This window comes from Molossus molossus, unplaced genomic scaffold (assembly GCF_014108415.1).
Source record: "Molossus molossus isolate mMolMol1 unplaced genomic scaffold, mMolMol1.p scaffold_m16_p_5, whole genome shotgun sequence".
NCBI lineage: Eukaryota > Metazoa > Chordata > Mammalia > Chiroptera > Molossidae > Molossus > Molossus molossus.
Window position 1 is genome coordinate 54,533,013 of NW_023425388.1, and position 23,728 is coordinate 54,556,740.

The following is a 23,728-nucleotide window of genomic DNA, read 5'->3' on the forward strand; positions in this document are numbered from 1 at the left end:
CTGGACTTGTGATCGGAGGCCACACATCTGACGGTCACACATTCAGATACCTGCTTGAAAGCAGATCCAATGTATATCCTACATGAATGAAAATGCCATAGTACATGATTATGGAGAGAGAAAATCCTGCCAGTGTGGCCCTGTTCTTCTCTTTCTCAAGTCTGGAGTCTGGGCCTATAAGTATTTGTGCCTTAGATAACTGTGTTAGCTTCTTGTCTTGGAGTAAGCATGCATTTTTCTCTTTCTCCTTCTTTCTTAATTCACATAACACATATGCCACAGTTATCATTGGTAATGATTTTTTTCATATTGATTAAATACATTCATGTTCTCTAGATTTTATTTTTAAAGTGGATGGGATGGTGATACATACCTCACTCTTTTTTTTTTTTATCCTCACCTGACATTTTTTTCCATTTTTTTGTTCAGATAGAGTGGGAGGGAGAGAGAGGAAGAGAGAGAGAGAGAAACATCGACGTGACAGGGACACATAGAGTGGCTGCCTCCCGCACAACCTCAACCAGGGCCAGGGATGAATCGCAGCTCAGGTACATGCCCTTGACCGAATCGAACCCATGACTCACTAGTCCTCAGGCTGGTGCTCTAACCATTGAGCCAGACCAGCCAGGGCCATATCTCTTAAAATAACATGCTGGGTCACTTTATTGCAAAATAAGCATGACTTTTTTTTAAAAGGATTTGGGTTGGCAAGAAGGAAAATATGGGTCCTTGAAGACAAAAGATTCCTCTATAAATGAAGGATCCAACTAAAGCGAGCAATTGGTTCACTGCACTATGAATAAAAATTAGCAGCTGACCAACTACATGACAAAGTAGTTCTAAGACCCTAAGTCTTATCACCAATGTATAAATAGATCTTCGGCTACTAAAACTTCTAAAATTCAAAATATATTTCTCTCCTAATAGTAAACTCAGATTTTGTGCAGATATTATAAAATGTTTGCTTTGCATCAGCTCCTAAACCAGGTACTTAGTACCTGAGTAGATTCTATAGGAGAAACAATGACAGGGCAGAAGTATTTCAGCCCTCTAATTCCTGCAGGGGCTGGGAAGTATTACATGTTAGGGAAAGACTGAGTTGGGGATTCTGGTCAATTTTAGGGGATAAGGTAATGCTTCCCAGATCTCACAGTACCTAAATAAAGATTTGAAAAATGAGTAGAAATAAACAAGGTAAAGACACCAAAACAATGTTCGCAGTAAAAGGAACCTCGTGCAAAGGCCTGGAGTGAGAGAAGCAGAACGTATTTAAAGGTACAGAAGGAGTTTGCTGAAAGTGGAGTGGTTTTTGCAGAACAAATTGATGAAAGTCATCGCTGGAGGTGCAGAGGGAGAATTATCAGTCATTTCAGGAATTCTGAGGATTGTGCTTCCTATTGTCATAATGACAATGAGTAAATAATGAAGGTCACGGGTTCCTCCTTGCTGCTGTTAAAACACAACTCACTGTTACAGTGGAGCGGTGCGGTTAAGCTTAGGCTAGACCTGCCACAGTTCCCATGACTGACAGTAAACGTTATCAGGAGAGCCTGGATGTCAGTCAGCTGTAACAGTACATGTATATATGTATGTATATATATGGAAATATGTTTATATATATATATATTTTTTCTTTTCATTTTTGAGCAAAGTAGTTCAAAGGGATTTTAAATCTTGATCTTGGACCCAAAGCACTTGAACGCTGACTTGCTGAGATTAAGATATGCTTATTTTCACAAAGTTTGCTTATTTGGAAGTTTCTTCTTTCTGTATGTTATGATTTAACCATGAGATTTCAGCATTTTGACTAAAATAGTCTACTTGTAGCATTCAAAATCAAAGCTTTGGGAATCCCTCAAATGTATCAACTATCTCTGAGGGATCTTTATAGCCTATATGAATGATATGAATATTTATTAAGTATTGTTCTAATTATTTACACATTAACATATGCAACCCTCAGAATTCTTGAGTAAATTAATACATGTAATGCACTGTGTAGACATTACCACTTTCCTCTTTTTCAAAGAGGATCTCAAGACATGGAAAGATTCATTACCATGCTGAAAGAATACAGCCAGTAAGTGGCAGAGGCTGGCTGGATCAAAACCAAAATGGGTCTGGCCTCAGAAGCTTCTCTCTAAATCAATATAACATCCTGCCTCAGAAGTTTGAGGGAAGGAGATGTTTTGCTTTGGAAAGAATTAGAGAGATCTATCTCTATAGTATGATGCCAACACTGGGATTTGATCTAGGTATTGGGATTGTGTCTGGTATAGATGGTAAGAAATAGTACAGCAATCTAGAAGGTGTTCTTTGTAACCACTGGATTACAAGGCAACACAGTTCATCTCCATTCTTTCTGCCCTCACCTAGGGTCTATCTGGTTGTCTGCTTGACTGATTCGCACACAGCACATGGCCCTTGAGTCTTACTAATGCTCTAATTTTATTTCCCCTATTTCTAGTGTAATTCTGACTAAAATAGAAGATGAAACAAGAACTCAGATTCTGAGCATCAAGAAAGTTACTGCCGAAGATCTCAAACGCAACTATGTCTGTCATGCTAGAAATGCCAAAGGGGAGGTTGACCAGCCAGCCAAGGTGAAGCAGAAAGGTAATGAATGCACTCAGCCGAGGATCTGGGAACTTCGAAGTAATGTTGCAGTGACTAAGGAAAAGAGGAGAAATTGAGAACGTGGCCTCCGCTCTTACCGCATCTACCTCACAGTAATGAATCAAAGTTGAATGAAAAATCTTGGGGGAAAGTTTCTATCTATGCAAATACACTCAAAATAGTTTTAGTAATTAGTGCCTAAATGTGGCTAAAAAGTCCATGAGTATGCTAATGAAGTATAATTTCCTATCTATATAGTCATGAAAATGAAAAATAAGAAAATTATTTAAAGCTACCAAAGATATAATAAAAAAAGAGTCACATATCGTTAGTGAATTATAAAGACCCTTTTAGAAATCATTGCTGGCAGAGTTCAAGAGTCATAAAAATGATCATACTATATGATAATATTTTTGGAATTTTCCATGAATAAATAACAGAAAGAGAATTATGTCTCCATCAATATTCATGGCATTATCTATAATAATGAAACATAAATAGCAATCATCAAATTGTATGCAAGTAAAGTGAAATGTAAAATAGTTATTCTCAAAAAATATCATTTTAAAATGATCCCTTTAAACACTATGTATCAGTATTCAAGCAGATTTATAATACACCAGTAGCCACAATTACTAAAACAAAAATTATTTAAACTATGACTTAAAATGATATAAAATGATTTCTATGTTGATATTACTATATTTTTCTACAATAAATGAAAATTATGAGGCTTTCTTGTGTAAGCTGTTGTTCCTGAAATAGACCATGTCTAAAGTTATTTTTAGTGCTCTCAAAATACCAGACAATTAATCTCTTTAAGAATGCCTTTCAATAATCTAGAGAAAGATAATGATGATTTATCACACATGCAGCCAAGTCATTCAGAATTATCTCAGATCCCCATGTCAGATAGTACCAATGATACTTATATAAAATTTTTTTTAAAAGTTAATTAGTAATTGTTACACTTTTCAATGGCATTTAAACCTTTTTAGAAGCTGGTGGGAGAAAAAAAAAAACAGACTTCACTTTAACAATTTTATGACGATTTAGAAAGTAAAGAACAAAGGCCAAAAGTGTACATGCCTCTTAAGTTTTAGTAGATTGGTTCTGAGTAGTTAATTGCCTCTGTTCCTCAGAAGTCAATGTAAAGAGAATATGCTCAACCACATGTTATAAGACAGTGTTTCCTAAAGTTTCTTCCTAAGAACACTACTAAGACTCTAGACTCAGATGGCCTATGTTCAACCTGGTTTTTTGCATCTCAACTCTGTGACCTTGGAAAAAACACTTAACCTCTCTGAGCCTCACTTTCTTTATATTTAAAGTAGACAAAAGAATACCACTACCTCATAAGGTTGTTTTAAAATACTCAACACAGTTACTGACATATATACATTTATGTTAAATGTGTAATAAATGTTAGCTGTTCTTATTATTTCCACAAGATTTTCATAGGTGTTATTTGACAAAGGTGTGTGTACTCAAGTATGTGTGATTAAAGTCTAAGTTAAACAAAATCAAATTACTTTAGTTCAGGGCCTCTTAGCAACTTTAGCATATTAACAATCGGTGTGAATATTTGCAGAGGCAGAATTTTTCAAATATATTTGACTCTAGATTTCCTAAGTATGGAACATTTTCCTAAGCATGGGACCTGTCTTCAGAGGCACGTGTTTTGAGAAACAATTATGGAGGCTGACATAAATTAATAACTATTGTCAGGTGGATAAGATCAATGCAATCAATTAAAATGATGTTGAATCTAGGAGTGATGCAGAAGTCTATCCACTAGAGCTAGTTGAGTGGCTCCCCTTTCACAGAAGGGCGTGCTCTGGGTGGGTTAGTATGAATGGCATCAGGAATGTGAAGTGACAAGTGCATCCACTAGAACAGATTTTCTATTCTTCATTGATTTTCAAAATTACATTATGATACGCTTTGAGGTGTTTTTATTTGTATACATCTTATTTCGGATTTTTTATACTTCTTGGGTTTGTGAGTTTATTTTTTAAATTTAATTTAAGAAAAATTAAGCCATTATCTCTTCAAATATGCTTTGCTCATTCTTTTATTTCCTTTATTCTTTCCTTTCCTTCTAGCACTGCAATTGAATTTAGGACAGAACACTCACACTTGCTATTGTCCCACAGGTCACTGCAGTTCTCATTATTTTTATTTCATCCCTTTTCCCCCTCTGTATTTCATTTAGGATAGTTTATAGTATTCACTGATCATTTCTTTTCTGGTGTCTAATCTGAAGCATTTTAAATTTGAAAATTGTATTTTTTAGTTTTTAGATTTCCATTTCTTTCTCTCTTTTTTTAATCCTCACCTGAGGATATTTTTCTATCTATCTTCAGATAGAGTGGGAGAGAAGGAGAGAGAGACACATTGAGTGGCTGCTTCCTGCACCACCCTGAGCAGGGCCGGGGACGAAACACAACCAAGGTACATGCCCTTGACCAGAATCGAACCCATGATTCTTTGGTCCACATGTTGATGCTCAAACTGCTGAGCCAAACCGGCCAGGGCTAAATTTCTATTTCTGTATCAAAATATCTATATTTATATTTCCTATTTTCTCTTGTAATGCTCATAGGCTTGTTAAAATAATCAACAAGCATATTTATAATACTCATTTTATTTTCATTTATCTATTTATTTAATTGTATCAAAAACTTTATATAAAACTGCATTTTTATAAAATAGGAATCTCCAGAGCAACATTGTTCAATAGAACTTTCATGATGATGGAAATGGCTCAAAAATCACTTTCTCTTTACCCTTTTCACTCAGCAGTTTATTCCATTATGATCACTAACCCGGCTAGTCATGAGGCACAGCAGGCCTGCTGGTAAAACAGGTCAGCCAAACAGAGATGGTATCAAACTGTAGTCAAGGACTTAATTCTGAAAGTAACAAAACAAAACAAAACAAAAACTCATCAATTCAGTCCTCAAGTTAATTGGACAGTCTACCGGTCAGGTAAAAACATACAGTTTTATAACTTGGTGGTCCCAAAGTTTTTAAAAGAAAAAAAAATTTTACCAAAAAAAAAAAATAAAAAATTTAAAAATAAGTAATGTGAAAATAGCTCAAGAAATACACTAATAAGCAAAAATACGTGGGAAAAGGAATATGTAGTTCTGACTTAAGAACTGAGTGAAAACTGGTCTACATAGGAAAATGTGCATCCCAGGAAGTCAGGTGTGAAGATTTGATTGATTGATTGATTGATTGATCATTAATCCTCACCTGAGGATATTTTTCCATTGTCTTTTAAATAGACTGGAAGGGAGGGAGGGAGGAGGGGTAGAGAGAGAGAGAGAAGCAACAATGTGAGAAAGACACATATATTGGTTGCCTCCTGCATGATCCCCACTGGGGCCGGAGATCGAACCTGCAACCCAGGTATGTGCCCTTGACCAGGAATCAAACCTGCGACCTTTTAGTCCATGAGGTGGGCCAACTGCTGAGCCAAACTGGCCAGGGCAGGTGTGAAGATTTTAAAATAGGAACTTATATGACTCAAATCTCCCCTAATTCCTAAATAAAAATGACACCTTGCAGTACTTATACTTCATGACTAAGACACCTACCTCATTGGCTCTATTCCTTACTTCTGGCCTTTACATAAGTGAGTCTGAAAAACTTGGGGATATAGCATAAGAAGAAAAATCAAATAACCACACACAATATTCCCCTTTCTTTGGCTACTTTAGATCTCTGTCACTAAAAGTTCCTGAAGAAAATTTAAATGCAAGTCTGTGGCTTTGCTGAATCAAGTTCCTCAGTTAATATTTAGAAAACGTCCTTGGTTTGGGCTAATAGTATTGTTGATGGTACCTATTATGGAGGGATAGCTGTACAAAGTCTGTGTCTCAAAACCAGTGTTACTTCAGTCTCAGGGTGGAGAAGGAAAAAAGGGGAGTCCAAAATCACAAGAAGTGCAGACATACCTAAGACCCCTGTCCTTTGGGTCCACAATTTCTTCAGGGTCTTCACCATTATAAATGTCCTCTGCCCTTTGCTACACTTGCATGATTTGTCTTCTGACACAGAACAGTCACCCAAGGTTCACTGGGATTCCAGGAGAAATCAGATATCTTAGCAGTGTGACCACCATGAATAAACAAATCCAGTGTCCCATCTTCTTCATCTTTGGAATGTTCATTTCTAATTTTGCTTAAATCCCAGACATTCAGTCTGTGATCAGTACCTTTGGAAGCCAAAATAATCTCATTGTCAGGTGACCACTGAACCTGGAATATTTCATCCTCATGTGATTCAAAGGAATGCAACTTAAGTTTTAGATTTCTCAGATCCCACAAGGCAACAACAGTCTTATCAATTGACCCTGTGGCAAGAATGAACTCACTATAAGGACTGAAAGAAAGGCAGTTCACTTCAGCATTGAGAGCACCACCTGAGTGGCTTGGTCTGTAAGCATTGTTTGAACGAGTATCCCAGATCATAAGTTTCTGATCATCAGCAACTGACCAAGAAACTCATGGAGCAGATGCCAGGAAACATCTGCTGCTGCTGCACGCCCGGTAAAGATGGTCTTCGCATCACAACGTTCTCTTCCTTTGGTACAGCACTGATGTCCCAAAGGCAATGGTGTGGTCATCTAAAGCACTAAGTAAGTGCCCACTGAGATTTGGGTTTCAAGAAAGCCCATAGACCTTCTTCTGATATCCACAGAGACACATGTCTGGGTTGCACTCTGCAGAAGGATCTGATTTTGAAGGGTGCTTTGTATTGTCAGCAACAAGAACATCACTGGATGGAGTCTTTGTTGCAATGATGCAAGGGTTCCGGGGCATATAATGTGCTCTTTTACTTCTCCTTCATGGTCAATCTTGATTTCTACTTCTATTTTTTTCACTAACAGAGCCAAAAACTCCAAATTCTGCTTTCTCACTGTTGTGTGAAGCATCAAACTGAACATCATTGTTAGGGAGCTGCGCACTGGCTATCACAAGTTGGTTTGCTCATCCCACATGTGTGTCCCCAGGACAAGTGGATGAATGCTGAAATCGTTCACTCCTGGTCTGGTTACATGAGAAGCCACTGTGCAGTTAGGCTGCTCCACTCCAGGCATGGTCATCACCAGATCATAAAGAAAGGGTTCTTTTTCCATATTTTGTTCATTTTGTTTATCACCTGTTCTTTCACTGTGCCATCAAAGGCTGTTGCTTTGTTGACCATAGTGAGCAGTCAAGCCAGGGGATCTTGGGGTCTAGTGTTACGGGAGGGGTGGGGAGGCTCCTAGCACTCCCTCTGTGCACGGTGACCACTATTGTTCTAATGCTCATAAAGCATTTATCTGCTAATTCCATCGCATTTGTTAATTCTGGTTCTATTTGTATTGGGGTCTCTTTTTTTTTTTGCCTTTTTTTCTGCCTAATCTTTTTAAATCTATGTTGGACATTATGGTTATTACATTATTAAGTGTCTGAATTCTGTGTGTTAAGTTTTGTTCTAGTAGTTAGTTAATTTACTTACATAACAGCTTGCTTATTTTTTTTGAAGCACCTTATCATTGCTAGAGTAGGTCTGAAATAGCCTTTTCTATAAGGCAGACTTGGACCTATTTTTGAGACATTAGCCCATCTTGCGTTTCTACTTAATGCTTAAGCTAAGCTCCTTCACCCTGAGTAGTCTTAACTCCAATGCCTCCCAGCCCTGCATGTACTCCTGGAACTGTTCAGTCCCCAGCTCTCTAATAATTGTTTCTTCCTTGCTCAGTTTTCCTTCACTGGTAGCTATTCGTTGCTTGACCTTGTGAAGGTGTTACCACAACAGGCAAAGCTTTGTATTTTTCCAAACGCTTGCAGATTCCTAAAGCTTTGTCTCTTCACAGTTTTCTTGTCTTCAGGACCCAGGCCCGTATGTTCAACAATCCTGAGCTCTACTTCCTGCCTCCTCAGCTCAGTGTGACTAACGTACTTTTGGATTCCCCTTTCTGTGCCACGCTGCAGTCCCAAAAGTGCCTTCAGGCAACTCGCCAGGGCGATTATGGGGCTCACCCTTTGTGTGACCTTTCCCTAGCAGGTCTCACTCTGCAGGAGCAGTTATTTCAGATATCACAGAGAGAAGGCTGCTCCAGTATCAAATACTCCTCCAAGGCAAGAAGAGATCCAAGATGTGCAAGTTTTAACACATTATGACAGCAGACAAATTTGCAGGTCAATTCAGTCATAGGCTTCTGGGTTACTGTCAATCAAGTAAAGCATTTTCTTTGTAATTCAGGAAAAAGTTCATCACTGAAGCTCCAAAAATTGTTCAGAAGTCCCAGCAATTTAGGAAAGAATAGGGAGGGGACACTTGGAGGTCCAAGCAACTGGCATTTTGGTTGGGAGACTCAATGGACAGCAAGGCCCCAACTGCAGTAATGGAGATGATGAGAACAACTTGAGTTTCCAAGGAGAAGCAAGCGTGTAGACGCATAACTTGAAACAGGATAAAAGACTAGAGTTATGGTATTGGACTGGTTTCATCAAGGGTGGTTAGCTGCAAATGTGGGCCTTGAAGCCAGCAGAAAAAGTGGCTAAATTTGGCTACAGCCTGAAACAGATTATCAGTGAGATCACAGACACAGGCTGTTTAGGAGTCCAATATGATAAAATAGCATCACCCCTTCATGATTGGAAACCCTTTGGTCTGGGGTTGCATCAGATTAAAATCTTTATGCCACAGCATCGGATGTTACAGCTGGGGCAGACAAAATGTGAGCTGAGGGTCCACATAAAGCCAGCAAAGCTTTATGTGAAAGCTTTGTTAGAATACTTTCTGTATATGATTTAAGGCACTCAGTAATTTAGGCTTATGAATTATTTATCTTAAGAGTTCAGTTAGTTAAATAGCAGTAAGAATTTCCTGATATCATCAAATGATCCCACTAAATACAATCTGTAAATATAACACATGTAATTGTATGACACAACACAAAATTTAAAAGTCCCACTAGAAATAGGCAGTAATACAATGAACATGGCAGAGGAAAATGTATGAGGGTAATTGATCTTGTACTCATTAAAGCAAAATATCTATTGATGTTTTTTATTGATTGATTGATGAGAGATAGCGAGATCAATTTGTTGTTCCACTTATTTATGCATTAAGTGGTTGATTCTTGTATGGGCCCTGACCCAGGATTGAACCTACAACCTTGGCATAGCTGGAGGATGCTCTAACCAACTGAGGTACCCAGCCAGGGCCAATATCTATTGATATTTTTTAAATGCATTTCAGGTAAGTGCATCCACTGACCACCCCCCCTCAACCCCATTATAAAATGTCTACCCAGAGGGAGCCAAAATAACTGAGCAAATAATAAAGATGACAGTGGGAATTACCCCAGTGCACTGTTAACATAACATGTACTCAGAAATACCAAGGACACAGCAATTTTTATGCCAGCTACCCAAATTGAACTTAGTAAATTCTCCACAACTGCACTGATATAGCACCTGGCATTTATAATGGAGTTTTCTTATTTTAAAGGCCCCATTATTCACGGAACAAGTACAAAAGTACTTGATAAAAATCTGCATTGCTGAATCCCAGGGTTAATAGCCTGAGTTTAGGATAATGAACTCAAAGCTATGATTTGCCCTTTCCTTAGAGAACTTCAGACTGAGCTCTGGGCTGCTTACCGTTTCCCTTTAGGAGAGATACCTATTTTTAAAGGGAATTATCCACTAGTATACAACCAATAATTGAACTTCACTGTAGTGTTGTGCAAAGATGGCTGGAATTTGGTGTCAGGGAGCCTCAATAATTCCAGCTGTAAACAAAATTGTATGACACAACACAAAATTTGTCATATACCTTGTCTCAGCAGACACACAATGTCAGGTGCTCAAAGATGCCTAATCTCACCACCCTACTTAACAGACCTCTCGTGCCCCACCTCACCCCTCAGTCACCTCTATCATGTTACCCTGGCTTATTTCTTTCATTGCACTGATCACTATCTAAAATTAACTTTCCTATATATTTATTTATTTTTCTGCATTAGAATATTATCCCAAAGAGGGCAGAGACCCTCTCTTTCTTATCTGCCATTGTAGCCCCAACTTCTAATAAAAGTCAACTGGTAATTGTCAAATGAACTAATACATAATTCAAGCCACTCCTGCTTCTGATCCAGCAAATATTCTTTTTCTTCTTCAAACTCTTAAGCTTCATTATCACAAGCTAATAAAGTAGCCAAGTAAAGTTGCTGGTACACAGTATAATATTAGATTTTTTAAAATATCCTAGAAGTGTACACAGTTGTAGCTGGAAATGCTCATTCAGATCCTAGGTGTTCTAGGTGTAGGATACATGAGGATATATACTCTACCTAGAAGACTATAAATATATATTTTAGTGGAACTGAGAGAAAGCGGTAAAGTAAGCTTGTACACAAATTGCAATATACTAAAATCTACCCATACCTGGATATTGCAAGTCAGACTTTGGACTGTGTATCCTAGAAATATAGACTTAAGAGATAACTTTCAAAATCACATACACTGAGCATTTGGTGGATAACCTCTGTTTCTGCCCAGTGAAAATAAAATTGTCGAGGCCTAGTTCCAAATATAAAGGAGAGGGAATTAAATTTCTTCCATATGGCTTTAGACAAGAGAACAAAATTAAGACTAATAGAAGGAAACGCATTAAGATTTTGCTCCATTTAACTGCTTCAACAATTAAAACTCTACCAATATCATGTGCCGATCTGGGTAGTAATAAGGATTCTATCCCAAGAGAAGGAAAAACAGAGGATGGAATTATACTTTTCAAAAATATTTTTTTAGGAGAGTCAGGTATCAGATTGTAAGTTGAATTAGATAACCTTCTAAATCCTTCTCAATGCTAAGACTCTGTTTTAATTTAAAGATCCTCAGTCTGTTAGAATCATCTGAATGTTAAAAATGCCTTCTATGCCAGTTACTGGAAACAAAAAGATAAATATTGCATATCTAGCATTAAAACATAGTGCCTAACCCCTACCATATTATCTCTGCTGGTTCACACTCACAAAGCGTGTACATGGCCCAGCTGCTTGGCTTATCCAGCTGTTTGCAGGATGATGGGTCACTCTGATCACCACGTGGACATCAATTGTTTCTTTGTTTCCTCCAGTGATAGCTCCAAGATACACGGTGGAACTGGCCTGTGGTTTTGGAGTCACTGTGCTGCTCGTGGTGATTCTCATTGTTGTTTACCATGTTTACTGGCTGGAGATGGTCCTATTTTACCGAGCTCATTTTGGAACAGACGAAACCATTTTAGGTGAGTAATGGGAGTTTGATGTAAATCTTTTCTACTGCCATCTTTAGAAAAGATGTTGGCTCGATAAAATCCAGATTTACTGGAACATTTAATCAGGCTACCTTTTGTTTCAGCCCTTACCACTGAAAATCTTTCGAATGCATGTTACTATTTTTCAATATGGGATATAGTCTAGATTGGCACTGTCCTAATAGAAATATAATTCGTCCGGCTGCTGTGGCTCAGTGGTTGAGCATCAACCCAGGCAGCAGGAGGTCTCCGGTTTGATTCCGGGTCAGGACATATGCCCAGGTTGTGGGCCCGATCCCCAGTCGGGGACATGCAGGAGGTGGCCAATCAAAGTTCTCTCTCCTCGATATTTCTATCTCTCTCTCCCTCTCACTTTCCCTCTCTCTCTGAAATCCATAAAAGAAAAAAAATTTCTTTTAAAGAAATATAATTTAAGCCACAAATTTAATTTAAATTTTTTCAGTTGTTACATTAGGAAAAGTAAAAGGAAAGTGAAAATTTTAATAATATATTTTTTAACTTAATATATACGAAAGATTAACATTTAGCTTATAATATTGTTAATAGCAATATTTTGGTCTTATTTTTTGGTATTAAAAATCTTCAGACTTTAGTATGTATTGAATCTTATACCCACAGTGTATCTCAGTTCAGACCAGCTGCATGCCACGTGCTCAGTAGCCACTTGTGGTTGTGGCTGCTGTCCCGGACAGTGCAGGGCCACGCTCTGTGCTCAGGGTCCGCCATGCATCAGAAGCCTCACACTCACCTGGGGACTAATTCATAGCAGAATCTAAAGCCAAACCCTTATTCTGAATTAAAATCTGTATTTTAACAATATTTCTAAGTTGTTCATGCGCTGTTCTAGCGTGTAATTTCCTGGTGACAAGAACAGAACATTTACATATCCAGATTCTTAGACCTGGCCCATAAAAATTCTCCTCCAGTAGGTTTGTGGGAGACACAGAAGCTACGTTTCTAATGAGAGGTGATTTTTATAATCAGGCAACTTTGGAAAAGATTGGTGTATTGAGTCTAAATATATTTTAATTATAGTTATTTTCAGATATAAATTAGACCATTTCCAAAAGGTTGGTCAATTTATAATTCTAATTTATGCGTGAGTGACATAAGAGGACAGCAGAAATTTTCTGTCATGTATTAATTGCCAGCACCTATGATTGACTATTGGCTTCCTGATTCTATTAATTCACAGTTGAATGAAACAAACCTCACTGAGTGTCCACCATAGAAACTGAACTCGGTGAGATGAGAGCAGAAGACACATCAGATAAAATTTGCAATTACACCTTAAAATAGTCATTTTGCCTGGAGACTTGTCACACATGGGAAATCACACTGGAATCTGTCAGATAATGCATACATGTAAAAAATGAGACCGCCTAATTGTCAAAAGTGTATTTAAGAAAAATAGGCAATACCATTGAGAAACTTTCCAAATTTTTCTTTGTTCTGTGTTCTTTATTCTAGATGGGAAAGAATATGATATTTATGTATCCTATGCAAGGAATGCTGAAGAAGAAGAATTTGTATTACTGACCCTCCGTGGAGTTTTGGAGAATGAATTTGGATACAAGCTGTGTATCTTTGACAGAGACAGTCTGCCTGGGGGAAGTAGGTATTCAGATGAGTCCAAGAGACACTCACTCTGAAAGGCAAAAGGGATCTTTAGCTGTGGAGTATGGATGAGAATAACAGCACAGCATCTTTGGACATTTAATGTCCAATTATGTCGTGTAATAGAGACTCTCTAGGAATATAACTTCATTGTAAGATGTAGACTACTCAAGTGCAGTTTATGGTATAACATAGTTTCTCTTATATGCTTTAAAAACTTGATTTCAGAAAATTTTGGATGCACAGTGGATTAGAGCTTTATAAAATGCCATAGCTTTAACCATCCTTTTTGCTCACATTTAGATTTCTTAGAAGATTTAACGAATCTGCAGTAATTTGCCCATAATTTTTTCTTCAGAGATAGCTGAAACAAAACATTTTTATAAAGACTGAGGTTTACTCAATTTTACTAAAAATTAGTTGCAGAAGATTGTGCATGGAATTTTTTTTGTATATTGCACAATGATAATAATTAGAATATTTCCCTATGGTATTTGCTAATTTTCTGTTCCTTGCTTATTTTCTAGCAAATCAGTGCTACTCAAATTCTCTTTTCCCTTGAGTCAGTCTCTTCCTTTTCATCAGCTTACATGTTTCAGATATAGTTTAAAATTTTACAAAGTCTAGTGTATTCTAGTAGGTTAAAAAGAAAGAAGCTTGAATTGCTGCATGTTTTAACATAAAAGTACATCTCTAATTTTCAAATCCACCCAGTAACATACAAGGTGATGGCCCATTTGAGTCTGTTTTATAAATACATAATAGCATTCCTAAACCAACTGTTAATCTTTGTACTGTTAAAATGCATGTGATGTCTCTAACCTTCAGCACAACAAATTTTCTTCCTTTACAATACTGTTTACATTAATCACTAATCACTTATTTTTTAAAAATGTTATATGGATAATTGTGAATAGCTTCAATCTAAGTCTAATTCAGACTAGACTTGTTTATCCTCATGTTGAATTAGTTGGATCACTTATCTCCCCATCATCACCCATCTTGCTTGTGTTCTGCAGTGGGTGTCTCCTTCAGTATCATTTTGCCAGGAAATGATGGCTTGATTATATAGTTAAAGGATAAATTCCACTCATTTTTAGACTTAAAATCCTAAATCATTTATTCATCTATTTGTTTATTTATTTAACTATTCAACAAATATTTATCTATGGTGTAAAAAAATATAAAGATTTTCAGTATATCAGTGTAGGACCCTTCAATAAGAGTTGATCGTTCTTTGAAGAATTCAAATTCTACATAATTACTCTTGAATCCTGCTTTGATGATTGATCCTTGTCATCTTTTGTGTTTTCCCTGCTGTTCTTTCTGGTTCCTCTTTACCTCTGGGTCTCTTTCCATGCTTACATGTGGTACTACAACACTGCTTGGAGTAGACAGTTACTTATTCCTGGATTCTCCTCCAGGCTACACATGCTATTTTAATTGCAAGTTTCCCTCCACTGCCTCTTTATCTAAGATTAAGGAGCAAAATGACAGTTTAGGAAAGTATGGTAAACCATGAAATAGCTTTCCACAACACTAGTGAATTCCTTGGAGTCGGCTCCTATCTGAACCCCAGGTACAGGATTAGACAGTCCTTGATAAGCAAACTCGAGATGGATTATTCCCAAGAATCTAGTGACAGGAACTAATCAAAGCCCTTGACAACAGAATAAAATTAAGGTGCATTTCCATTTTCTTGCTCTTCCTTCTTTTCTGACCTGAAGAAAGCATTTGCCTGGTAGTGAAGGCAGACAGATCAGCCAGCAGCTGCCGAAACACATGGCTTCATCGTAATGATAGGAGTTTAAGCAAAAAGATCCAGGGATTAATTTAGTCTCCTGAGCAGAGAGCAGAATAGAAAGCTGAGCTGAGAATGTGATGCCAGCCAAAATACCATTAAGTTGGCTAGATGTTTTTTTAAGTTCCTATTCCAATGACATTCTTCTAGTTGTGAGATGTCTGGCACCCATAAAGGGACTTTAAAAAAAAAAAAAAAAGAAGATTCTTGCTCTTGCTGTTGTGTTTGTAAAAAATGAATTTCTATGATTTGGATTCTCTAATGTATTTATTATTGGATGCTCACTGGCCCTAGGGAGTTGATACATGAGTATCTGTGGGGAGCAATGGCTCAGGAGCTGCTTTGCATGGGCTACACCATGTCACATGGTTTGAAAAAATTTATTTCAGTGCAACCCTTCTATTCCTTAATGTCCCAAATAATTCTTATAAGACCAATGTCATGGAAGCACATTTTGGCTTCAGTCCTGTGTGGAATGATTCTGGGGTTGGAATACGTGCATATAGTTTCTATTCTTCCTGAGGAGAGTAGTATTTGGTGGACAGTGTGGAAGGATCTAAGGATTAATTTGTTCAAAGTGTTCTTATTCAAAAGTTTCACCTCAGCTCTCAGGCTGATACCCTATGTTCACAACACTTGCTCCTCAGACCCCATGCCTTTTGGGGGACTTCTCGGCCAACACTAATCCCCATGGTGTTTTCTTTCCCAGTTGTCACAGATGAGACCTTGAGCTTCATTCAGAAAAGCAGACGCCTGCTGGTTGTCCTAAGCCCCAACTACGTGCTCCAGGGAACCCAAGCCCTCCTGGAGCTCAAGGCTGGCCTAGAAAACATGGCCTCTCGGGGAAACATCAACGTCATTTTAGTACAGTACAAAGCTGTAAAGGAGACGAAAGTGAAAGAGCTGAAGAAGGCTAAGACGGTGCTCACGGTCATTAAATGGAAAGGGGAGAAATCCAAGTATCCACAGGGCAGGTTCTGGAAGCAGCTGCAGGTGGCCATGCCAGTGAAGAAAAGTTCCAGGTGGTCTAGAAGTGGGGAGCAGGGGCTCTCCTATTCATCCTTGAAAAATGTGTGACAGGGACATGAAAGGGGTAAACAGATCCAAGGATACCCCGGGAAGAAAGAGTTCCCCCTTCTTGATACCCAATTTATTGTTTCATGGACAGAAAAGAGTGCTATGGAAGCCTCCCCCTAGGGATAAATTCGGGGTGACTGTGTGACTGGTTGTGTTTCCTCAGGCAATACTAAGATTTAGAATGATTGTGCCACCAGTCTGTCACCAGTGTCCAATGTCACTACGTTCTTTGCAGGCAAAGTGTTGTTTGATGCAAAGCTTGTCTTCTGCATCTTCTTTCTCTGTTCTTACATGTCCCTTCTCTGCCTTTGGCTATGGATTGAAAGACCCCTTAAAGAGAGGTCATCTGTTGGCAGGGTCATTATGAGTGTCTCAGTATAGTTTTTTTTTTCTTTTATTATTACCCATCTGTTAAAAAGATAACCAGGGTATATATTTAGTGTAGCTGAGGATAATGAGCTCCTTTGCTCCTCCTACTGTACAACACACCGTCACAGCAAAACTGACACTCACTTAGACGATGCAGAACGGTGTTACTGGAAATGTCCCTTACAATAGGTTTAAAGGACTTGCCTGCATTTTCTCTACTGTATACCCTGTGCCCTCTATCTCAGGTAATTGATGTCATATGTGTCAACTCAAAAAATGGAATTGTCTTATTACAGTAAACTTCTGAGTATCTGTAGGTCAGTCCATATTTATCATTCTGTTTTCCCTGTCTACTCTAACTTGCTGGTATCAGTCCCTCAGAATTTCCAGGTGGCTCCACACTTGGTTCAGTCTGAGAGGAAGCTTCTCCTCATGGTGCTAATGGAGTGAAATAACGGCAAAATGCTTTTAGGGCATTTTCTGGCTTGTGAGAAAAGGGCAGAGCAGGTGTTTGGCCATTTGTCTTTTATGCTCAGCCTTACTAATGTGAATATGGGGACCGTGATTTGCTCTCACTTGTTTCTGGCTCCCCAGTGTAAAGCATGGAAGTTAGACTCAGTTGCGTTCAACATTAATGTTCTAAGAGAATTAATAGAACCCCTAGTATTTTCCCTGTTTTGCTCACTGCTACAGTTAATGCACTCACTCCAAACAAGTCAGCTGAGAGGTCACTGTCGATGTAACTTGTTTTAGTTTGTTTTTAGTAAAACTTCATTGTTCTTAAGACTTGGAAAAGTGAAAACTAAGTCCAGAGTTTACAGAGTGATAAATATCTACATACGTGTGTGTGTGTATATATATGTGTGTGTGTATGTGTGTATATATATATACACACACAAAAATTATATATGCATAGAGATACACATGAATTATATATGTCTATATATACATACATGAATTATATTTGGATGTATATATACATGCATATAAATTTAAAAAGTCACTAGCATAATATTACAAGTAACTGGAACGCTTGTCCAGTCTTTAAATTATGTTTTTACTGTGACGCGTTTGTGCCAGTGTTTTCTACATATTATTTGTGAATTGACAGATCACAGAGTGGTAGCTGTTGTCACTTCTTGCCTTTCCTAAATTAGTATGAATAACTGACTCCTGCTACACTTGGTCTGGGTGCAGCGCCTCTGTGTGCACAGAGCTGCCATGGCCACTGCTGAGCAGCGGCCAGCCCTCTGGCATTAGTTGATCATCTACTATGTTTTTGGTACACACACCTAACAATTAAGCTATGTGAATCTCAGTGCTCAACTACTGGAGAACTAAATCTCTATTTGGACTGTTGTGTAATAAAAGGAAAAATAAAATGCCTATAAATGAGCCTGAGTACCCCATGAAACACCATAATTCATAATTTAAGGAAATCTTTATCCAGTGATATGAATGTGTTAAGCAATTCTAAAAAACTCTCTCTTACATTTAAAAGTCCTTCAGCAGTATTCAAGTACATAATAAATCATTTCTTTATAGAAGAGTTATTGATCATTTTAAATTGAATAAAATCATGAATTCTTGACTATGAAACTGTTCGAGAAGTCATTCTCGGATCTAAATTTTTTTTAGCCTTTTTAATGCTTTTGCTTGTTACAAACCACAATGACTCCTCCTAATAATCCTTCACTCACAGGACCAGAGGAGTCCTGACTCCAGATGAGCTTTGCATATCAAATTCTTGCACAAGTTTCAGGTAAAGAGGGCAGACCCATCACCAAGGGTCCATTCTCTTGCCAATACTGCATTCTGTGTGCACCTTTGAATTCCATATTTATCCCAAATGCCGTTGGGTGACCCTAGAAACTTCCTGACATTTTTTTCCCTATTTATATTCTTTTCATTGGTACTGAACTTTTCCAAATGCTAAAATCTAAAGCATCTCAAATTTACGTGGTATGTCTCATTCTAAGAATTTTTTTCAATATTTTTTGTTTATGTCCCAGAAGATGTCTAATACATCATATTTGAGAGAAACAAAGAAACATAATTTAGACAGTAGGAAGAAATTATTTTCATGTTAAAAAAATATCTAAAGTTTAAAAGAAAATGTAGCAGTTTGAGATATACAATATAAATACCTTCTGCACCCACATTAACAAAGAACTATGATATACAGAGTGTATAATTACACAATCGTATAAAATTTGTTTAATTCTCTTCTGTATTGTAACTTAGATGATTCCCTAGGATTCTAATAAACAAGCATTCCATTGTATTGGGGAACAAAACATCACTCCACTTGTTAATTATCCATTTTCTTTTCATAGGTTTTAATATTTTAAGATTATATTTTTTATTTTATTCATAAACTTTTGTATTTTCCATTTTTCATTTGATTTGTAAATTTGTTTATTTTAAAATAAACCATTTATTTTCAACTTTGAATTTTATTTTGTGCATGTGTTTTATGTCTTTATTTTTTTGTTTGGGAGTAAGAAATGAGATTAAAAAGAATGATACATGTAAAAATGTTTTAAGTTATATTAGTTAGGTTTCTCTTTCTGAGAAAAATGGGAACTTCATCTCAAGAACATTTTCTTTACATGTGAGTAAAAGACACTTAAATAAAATGGATTGTTCTAGTATTCCAGGGGTGTGTGTGTGTGTGTTCAGAGAGACAGGAAGAGAGAGGCAGAGAAGGAGAGAGAGAGATTCTTTTAAAGCAAAGACAATCTGTTTCTTTTTGTTCAACTTGGAACTTGGGTACCTTACAAGAATTTCTAACCTTTCATAGGCTTTAATGCAACCCCAAGGCAGTTGCTTTGGAATAAAATCAATTAGTTAATACCCTGCTTTTAGTCAATAGATGACAATTTGCATGAATGAATTAAAAATGCATTTATATCACACATTTCAAATAGACTAGATAAATATATGAAAATGTATTTTTTTTTGAGTTAATAATATTAAGTACATAATGACAGGGAAGCTTTCTTGCTTAAATTTTTTTTTCTGTTCACTTAGTCTAAGAATATTTATTGAATTCCTATTACTAAACTCATTAGATTAGTAAAAATTTTCCTACTGAAGGATTTTTTTTTTTTTTACTGGCAAGGCTATCTCCAAAGAGTAGACTTAGGATCAGTGGATGGGGATTATATAGAAACAGATTTCTACTCAATTAAGGAATAACTTCAAAGCAGAGTTGAACAATAATGTATTTCACTACTTTTGGAAATATTAGGCTCCCATTACTAGACCTGTACAAGCAGAGATTTGATGAGTCTTATATGAAGATTTTGTATATGGGTTTTTTACGTTGGGTAAGTGGTGCTGAGCCTGCAGTTTCTTCTTACCTTGTACACAGTAAAAGACCTTCTAGAATACAGTGATGACTATTTAGTTTCAAGAACAACAGTTTCAATATCAGTCGTTTGGTCATTGTGGTTACCTGGCTATTACTCACCTTTTTAAAATGGTCAAGTACTTTCTTCATTCACTGATGTCACTAGGTCTTTGACACAAGTTAAGTCACAGTACAATAGAAGAGACATAGCCAACAATTATTGTCTTATTTCTCTGTTTCTACCAAAGGGATGTGAAGAATTGTTAGCAATGGACGAGGAAATTAAGTGTTTCAGTAATATTTTTTATCCACATGCATTTGAAACTGAATAGACAGAATTTTTAAAACGTATTACTCTTTTATAAATTCACATATTATGGTAATTCTTAAAATTTACCATAGAAATTGATTCAGATTTTGTCAACATTAGTCCATTATTTATTTTAATATTGTGTTTGCTAGGCATCTACATTTAGGCATATCTAATTTTTTAATAACCCTAAAATTTGCTCTCATTATATGTATTTTATAGATGGATAAATTCATACTTAAAGATATTAAGATAAAAATAGAGATAACTAGAGAAACTAAGTTTGAATTCAGGTCTCTCTTCCAAATTAGGTGCCCTCCCCCTATTTTTTAAAAATTCACTTAAAATTTTAAGAGAGTGAGAAAGATTGAGAGAGAGAGAGAGAGCAAGAGAGAGAGAAAGAAAGAGAAAGGCGTACTGCTCTTTCATACACCAATAACCTAGACAAAGAACAAAATTGCATCCCTAGTTTAATTATAGGGAATTCTCAGAGATGCTATTAATTTTTGTTGTTATTTTGTTTTATTTATTTATTTTTAAACGTATCTTTATTATTGAATGTATTACCGATGTCCCTTCTTTTCTCCCTATTGACCCACTTCCCCCCCTCTCCCGACCGCTCCTACCTTTCCCAGACTATTGTCTGTGTCCATTGGTTATGCATATATGCATATCAGTTCTTTGGTTTATCTCTTACCACGCCCCTCCCCTTTAAGGTTTGTCAGTCTAACAACCAATTTTAACTTCTTAATCCCTTCAACTTTTTCACCGGTTCCTGCAACACCCCTCCCATCTGGCAACCAACAAAAAGTTATCTGCATCTATGAGTCTGTTTCTGTTCTGCTTGTTCATTTGTTTTGTAGATTCAACTGTTGATAGATATGTATTAATTGCCATTTTATTTTTCATATTTTTATCTTCTTTTTCTTCAAGAAAACCCTTCAGCATTTCATATAATACTGTTTTGGTGGTGATGAATTCCTTTAGCTTTCTCTTTTCTGGGAAACTCTTTATATGCCCATCAATTCTAAATGATAGCTTTGCAAGATAGAGTAATTTTGGTTGTAGGTCCTTGCTTTTCATAACTTTGAATATTTCTTGCCACTTCCTTCTGGCTTGCAAAGTTTCTTTCGAGAAATCAAAGAAACTTATGGGAGCTCCCTTGTAGGTAACTAACTGCTTTTCTCTTGCTGCCTTTATGATTCTCTGTCTTTAACCTTTTGCATTTTGAGTATGATGTGTCTTGGTGTGGGCCTCTTTGGGTTCTTCTTGTTTGAAACGCTCTGTGCTACCTGGACTTGTATGTCTGTTTCCTTCATCATGTTAGGGAAGTTTTCTGTCATTATTTTTTCAAATAGGTTTTCAATTTCTTATTCTCTGTCTTCTGCTTCTGGCACCCCCATGATATGAATGTTGGTACGCTTGAAGTTGTCCCAGGGGCTTCTTATACTATCCTCATTTTTTTTGGATTCTTTTTTGTTTTTGCTGTTCTGGTTGGGTGTTTTTGCTTTCTTATATTCTAAATTGATGGTTTGCTTCTTGGCTTTGCCTACTCTACTATAAATTATTCCTTATTTCAGTTAGTACCCCCTTCATTTCTGACTGCATCCTTTATTTCTGACTGGTTCTTTTTTATGCTCTTGAGGCCCTCACTAAGTTCATTGAGCATTCTTATGTCAGTGTTTTGAACTCTGTATCTGTTAGATTGCTTATTTCTATTTCATTTAGTTCTTTTCCTGGAGTTTAGTTCTGTTCTTTCATTTGATACATGTTTCTTTGTCTCCTCATTTTGGCTGCCTCCCTATGTTTGTTTCTATGTATTAGGTATAGTTGCTAAATCTCCTAGGTTTTGTAGGGTGGCCTATTGTAGTAGGTGTCCTGTAGGATCCAGTGGCACAGGCTCCCTGAATACCCTAGTTGGACCCTCGAGGTGCACCCCTCATGTGGACTGTACACCCTTCTGTTGTTATTGAGACTTGATTACTGTTGGCATGTCAATGGGAGAGATTTACTCAGGCTGATCAGCTGCAAGGACTGGCTATGTGCACTGACCACTGACCTCTGACTACCTTGGAGGAGCAGCTGTGCAGGGGCCCACCACACAGAGCAAGACTTACTTCAGCAGTGCTCTGGTATCCACTGAATTCACTCAGTGAGTGTGTCACTTGTGGAGGTGGTTGGGTCGTGGTCTGAAGCTGTCCACTTGGTTTGCTAGCTCTGGGACAAGGCCAGCCACTGCCTGTGTTATATCCAGGACCACCAGGCATAAGCCATAAAACAGTCTGCAGATGGCTGCTTTTTGTGCTGGGCTTGGAGGTACCCAGGCAAAACCAAGTTGTGAACCAAGAGTGGCAGGTCTAAGTGCCAGGCCTGGGGTTACTTAGTGAGAGGTATGGGGCTCGCTGAGACCAGATGTTATTTTTTTAATCCTCACCTGAGGATACTTTTCCATTTATCTTCAGATAGAGTGGGAGGGATGGGGAGAGAGAGACAGAAAGAAACATCAATGTGTAAGAGATGCATCAATTGGTTGCCTCTCGCAGTACCCCATGGGCTGGCACTCTAACCACTGAGCCAAACCGGCCAGGGCTAGATGCTGCTTTTTTGAGAGAATTTAGGAAAATCTAAAACAGGAGCTAAGACAGGCCAATCCTAGGGTAAACCCCTGGAAACAGCTTGGATGGGTCTGAAAGTTGGGTGGAGCGGGGCTTCGCAATCACCAAGGCAGGGCAAACAGTGTGAGCCAGGTTGTGGAATCCCAGATGATATGGTGGCTGCCTACTGGTCCAGGGGGGAAAGTGCTCACTAAAGGAACACCGGCCTCCGCCAGCACAACTGTCTGGGAGAAAGCTGCCCTACAGATCTTTCCCCAATGCCAAACAATTCAGTCCTTCCCCATATGTCTTCTGTGCCTTTCAAGTGGCCTCCCCCACACTGGAGCCTAGAGGGAGTAAGTCCTAATAAGTCCGTGTTCTGGCCCTTTAACAGGAGCTGCCTGGGGCTCCCGCAGCCTCAGCCACCCCCTTACTCAGCCTCAAATCCTGCTGGTTTTTACAGACAGAAGTGATGGGGACTTCTCCTCCTGGCACTGGAAACCTGAGCTGGGTGCCTGTGGTGGGATGGGGACCCCTCACTCCTCAGGGAGGACCTTCCCAGCAAGGTATCCTCCTTCCTGATTTTATCCGCCACACGTGGGTGTGGGACCAGCCCCTCCGCCTCTGCCCCTCCTACCAGTCTCCATGTGGCTTCTTTAATT

General features: G+C 37.8%; 1 protein-coding gene and 1 pseudogene across 2 annotated transcripts in view; one reads left to right on the plus strand and one right to left on the minus strand.

Annotated features, from left to right (window-relative positions):
- The window catches only part of LOC118617067 (interleukin 1 receptor accessory protein), a 148,253-nt gene that overhangs the window by 121,369 nt on the left and 3,156 nt on the right, over positions 1–23,728 (plus strand). The window contains exons 9-12 of one of the 2 annotated variants that reach the window (XM_036242590.1): positions 2,468–2,616; positions 11,764–11,913; positions 13,414–13,557; positions 16,071–17,645. In XM_036242590.1, the coding sequence (XP_036098483.1) occupies positions 2,468–2,616; positions 11,764–11,913; positions 13,414–13,557; positions 16,071–16,438 (811 nt within the window). In that variant the 3' untranslated portion in view covers positions 16,439–17,645. Of the gene's footprint in view, positions 1–2,467; positions 2,617–11,763; positions 11,914–13,413; positions 13,558–16,070; positions 17,646–23,728 lie in introns of those variants that run through there. The other variant, XM_036242589.1, reaches the window with a different exon arrangement.
- LOC118617554 lies at positions 6,527–7,833 on the minus strand (annotated as a pseudogene).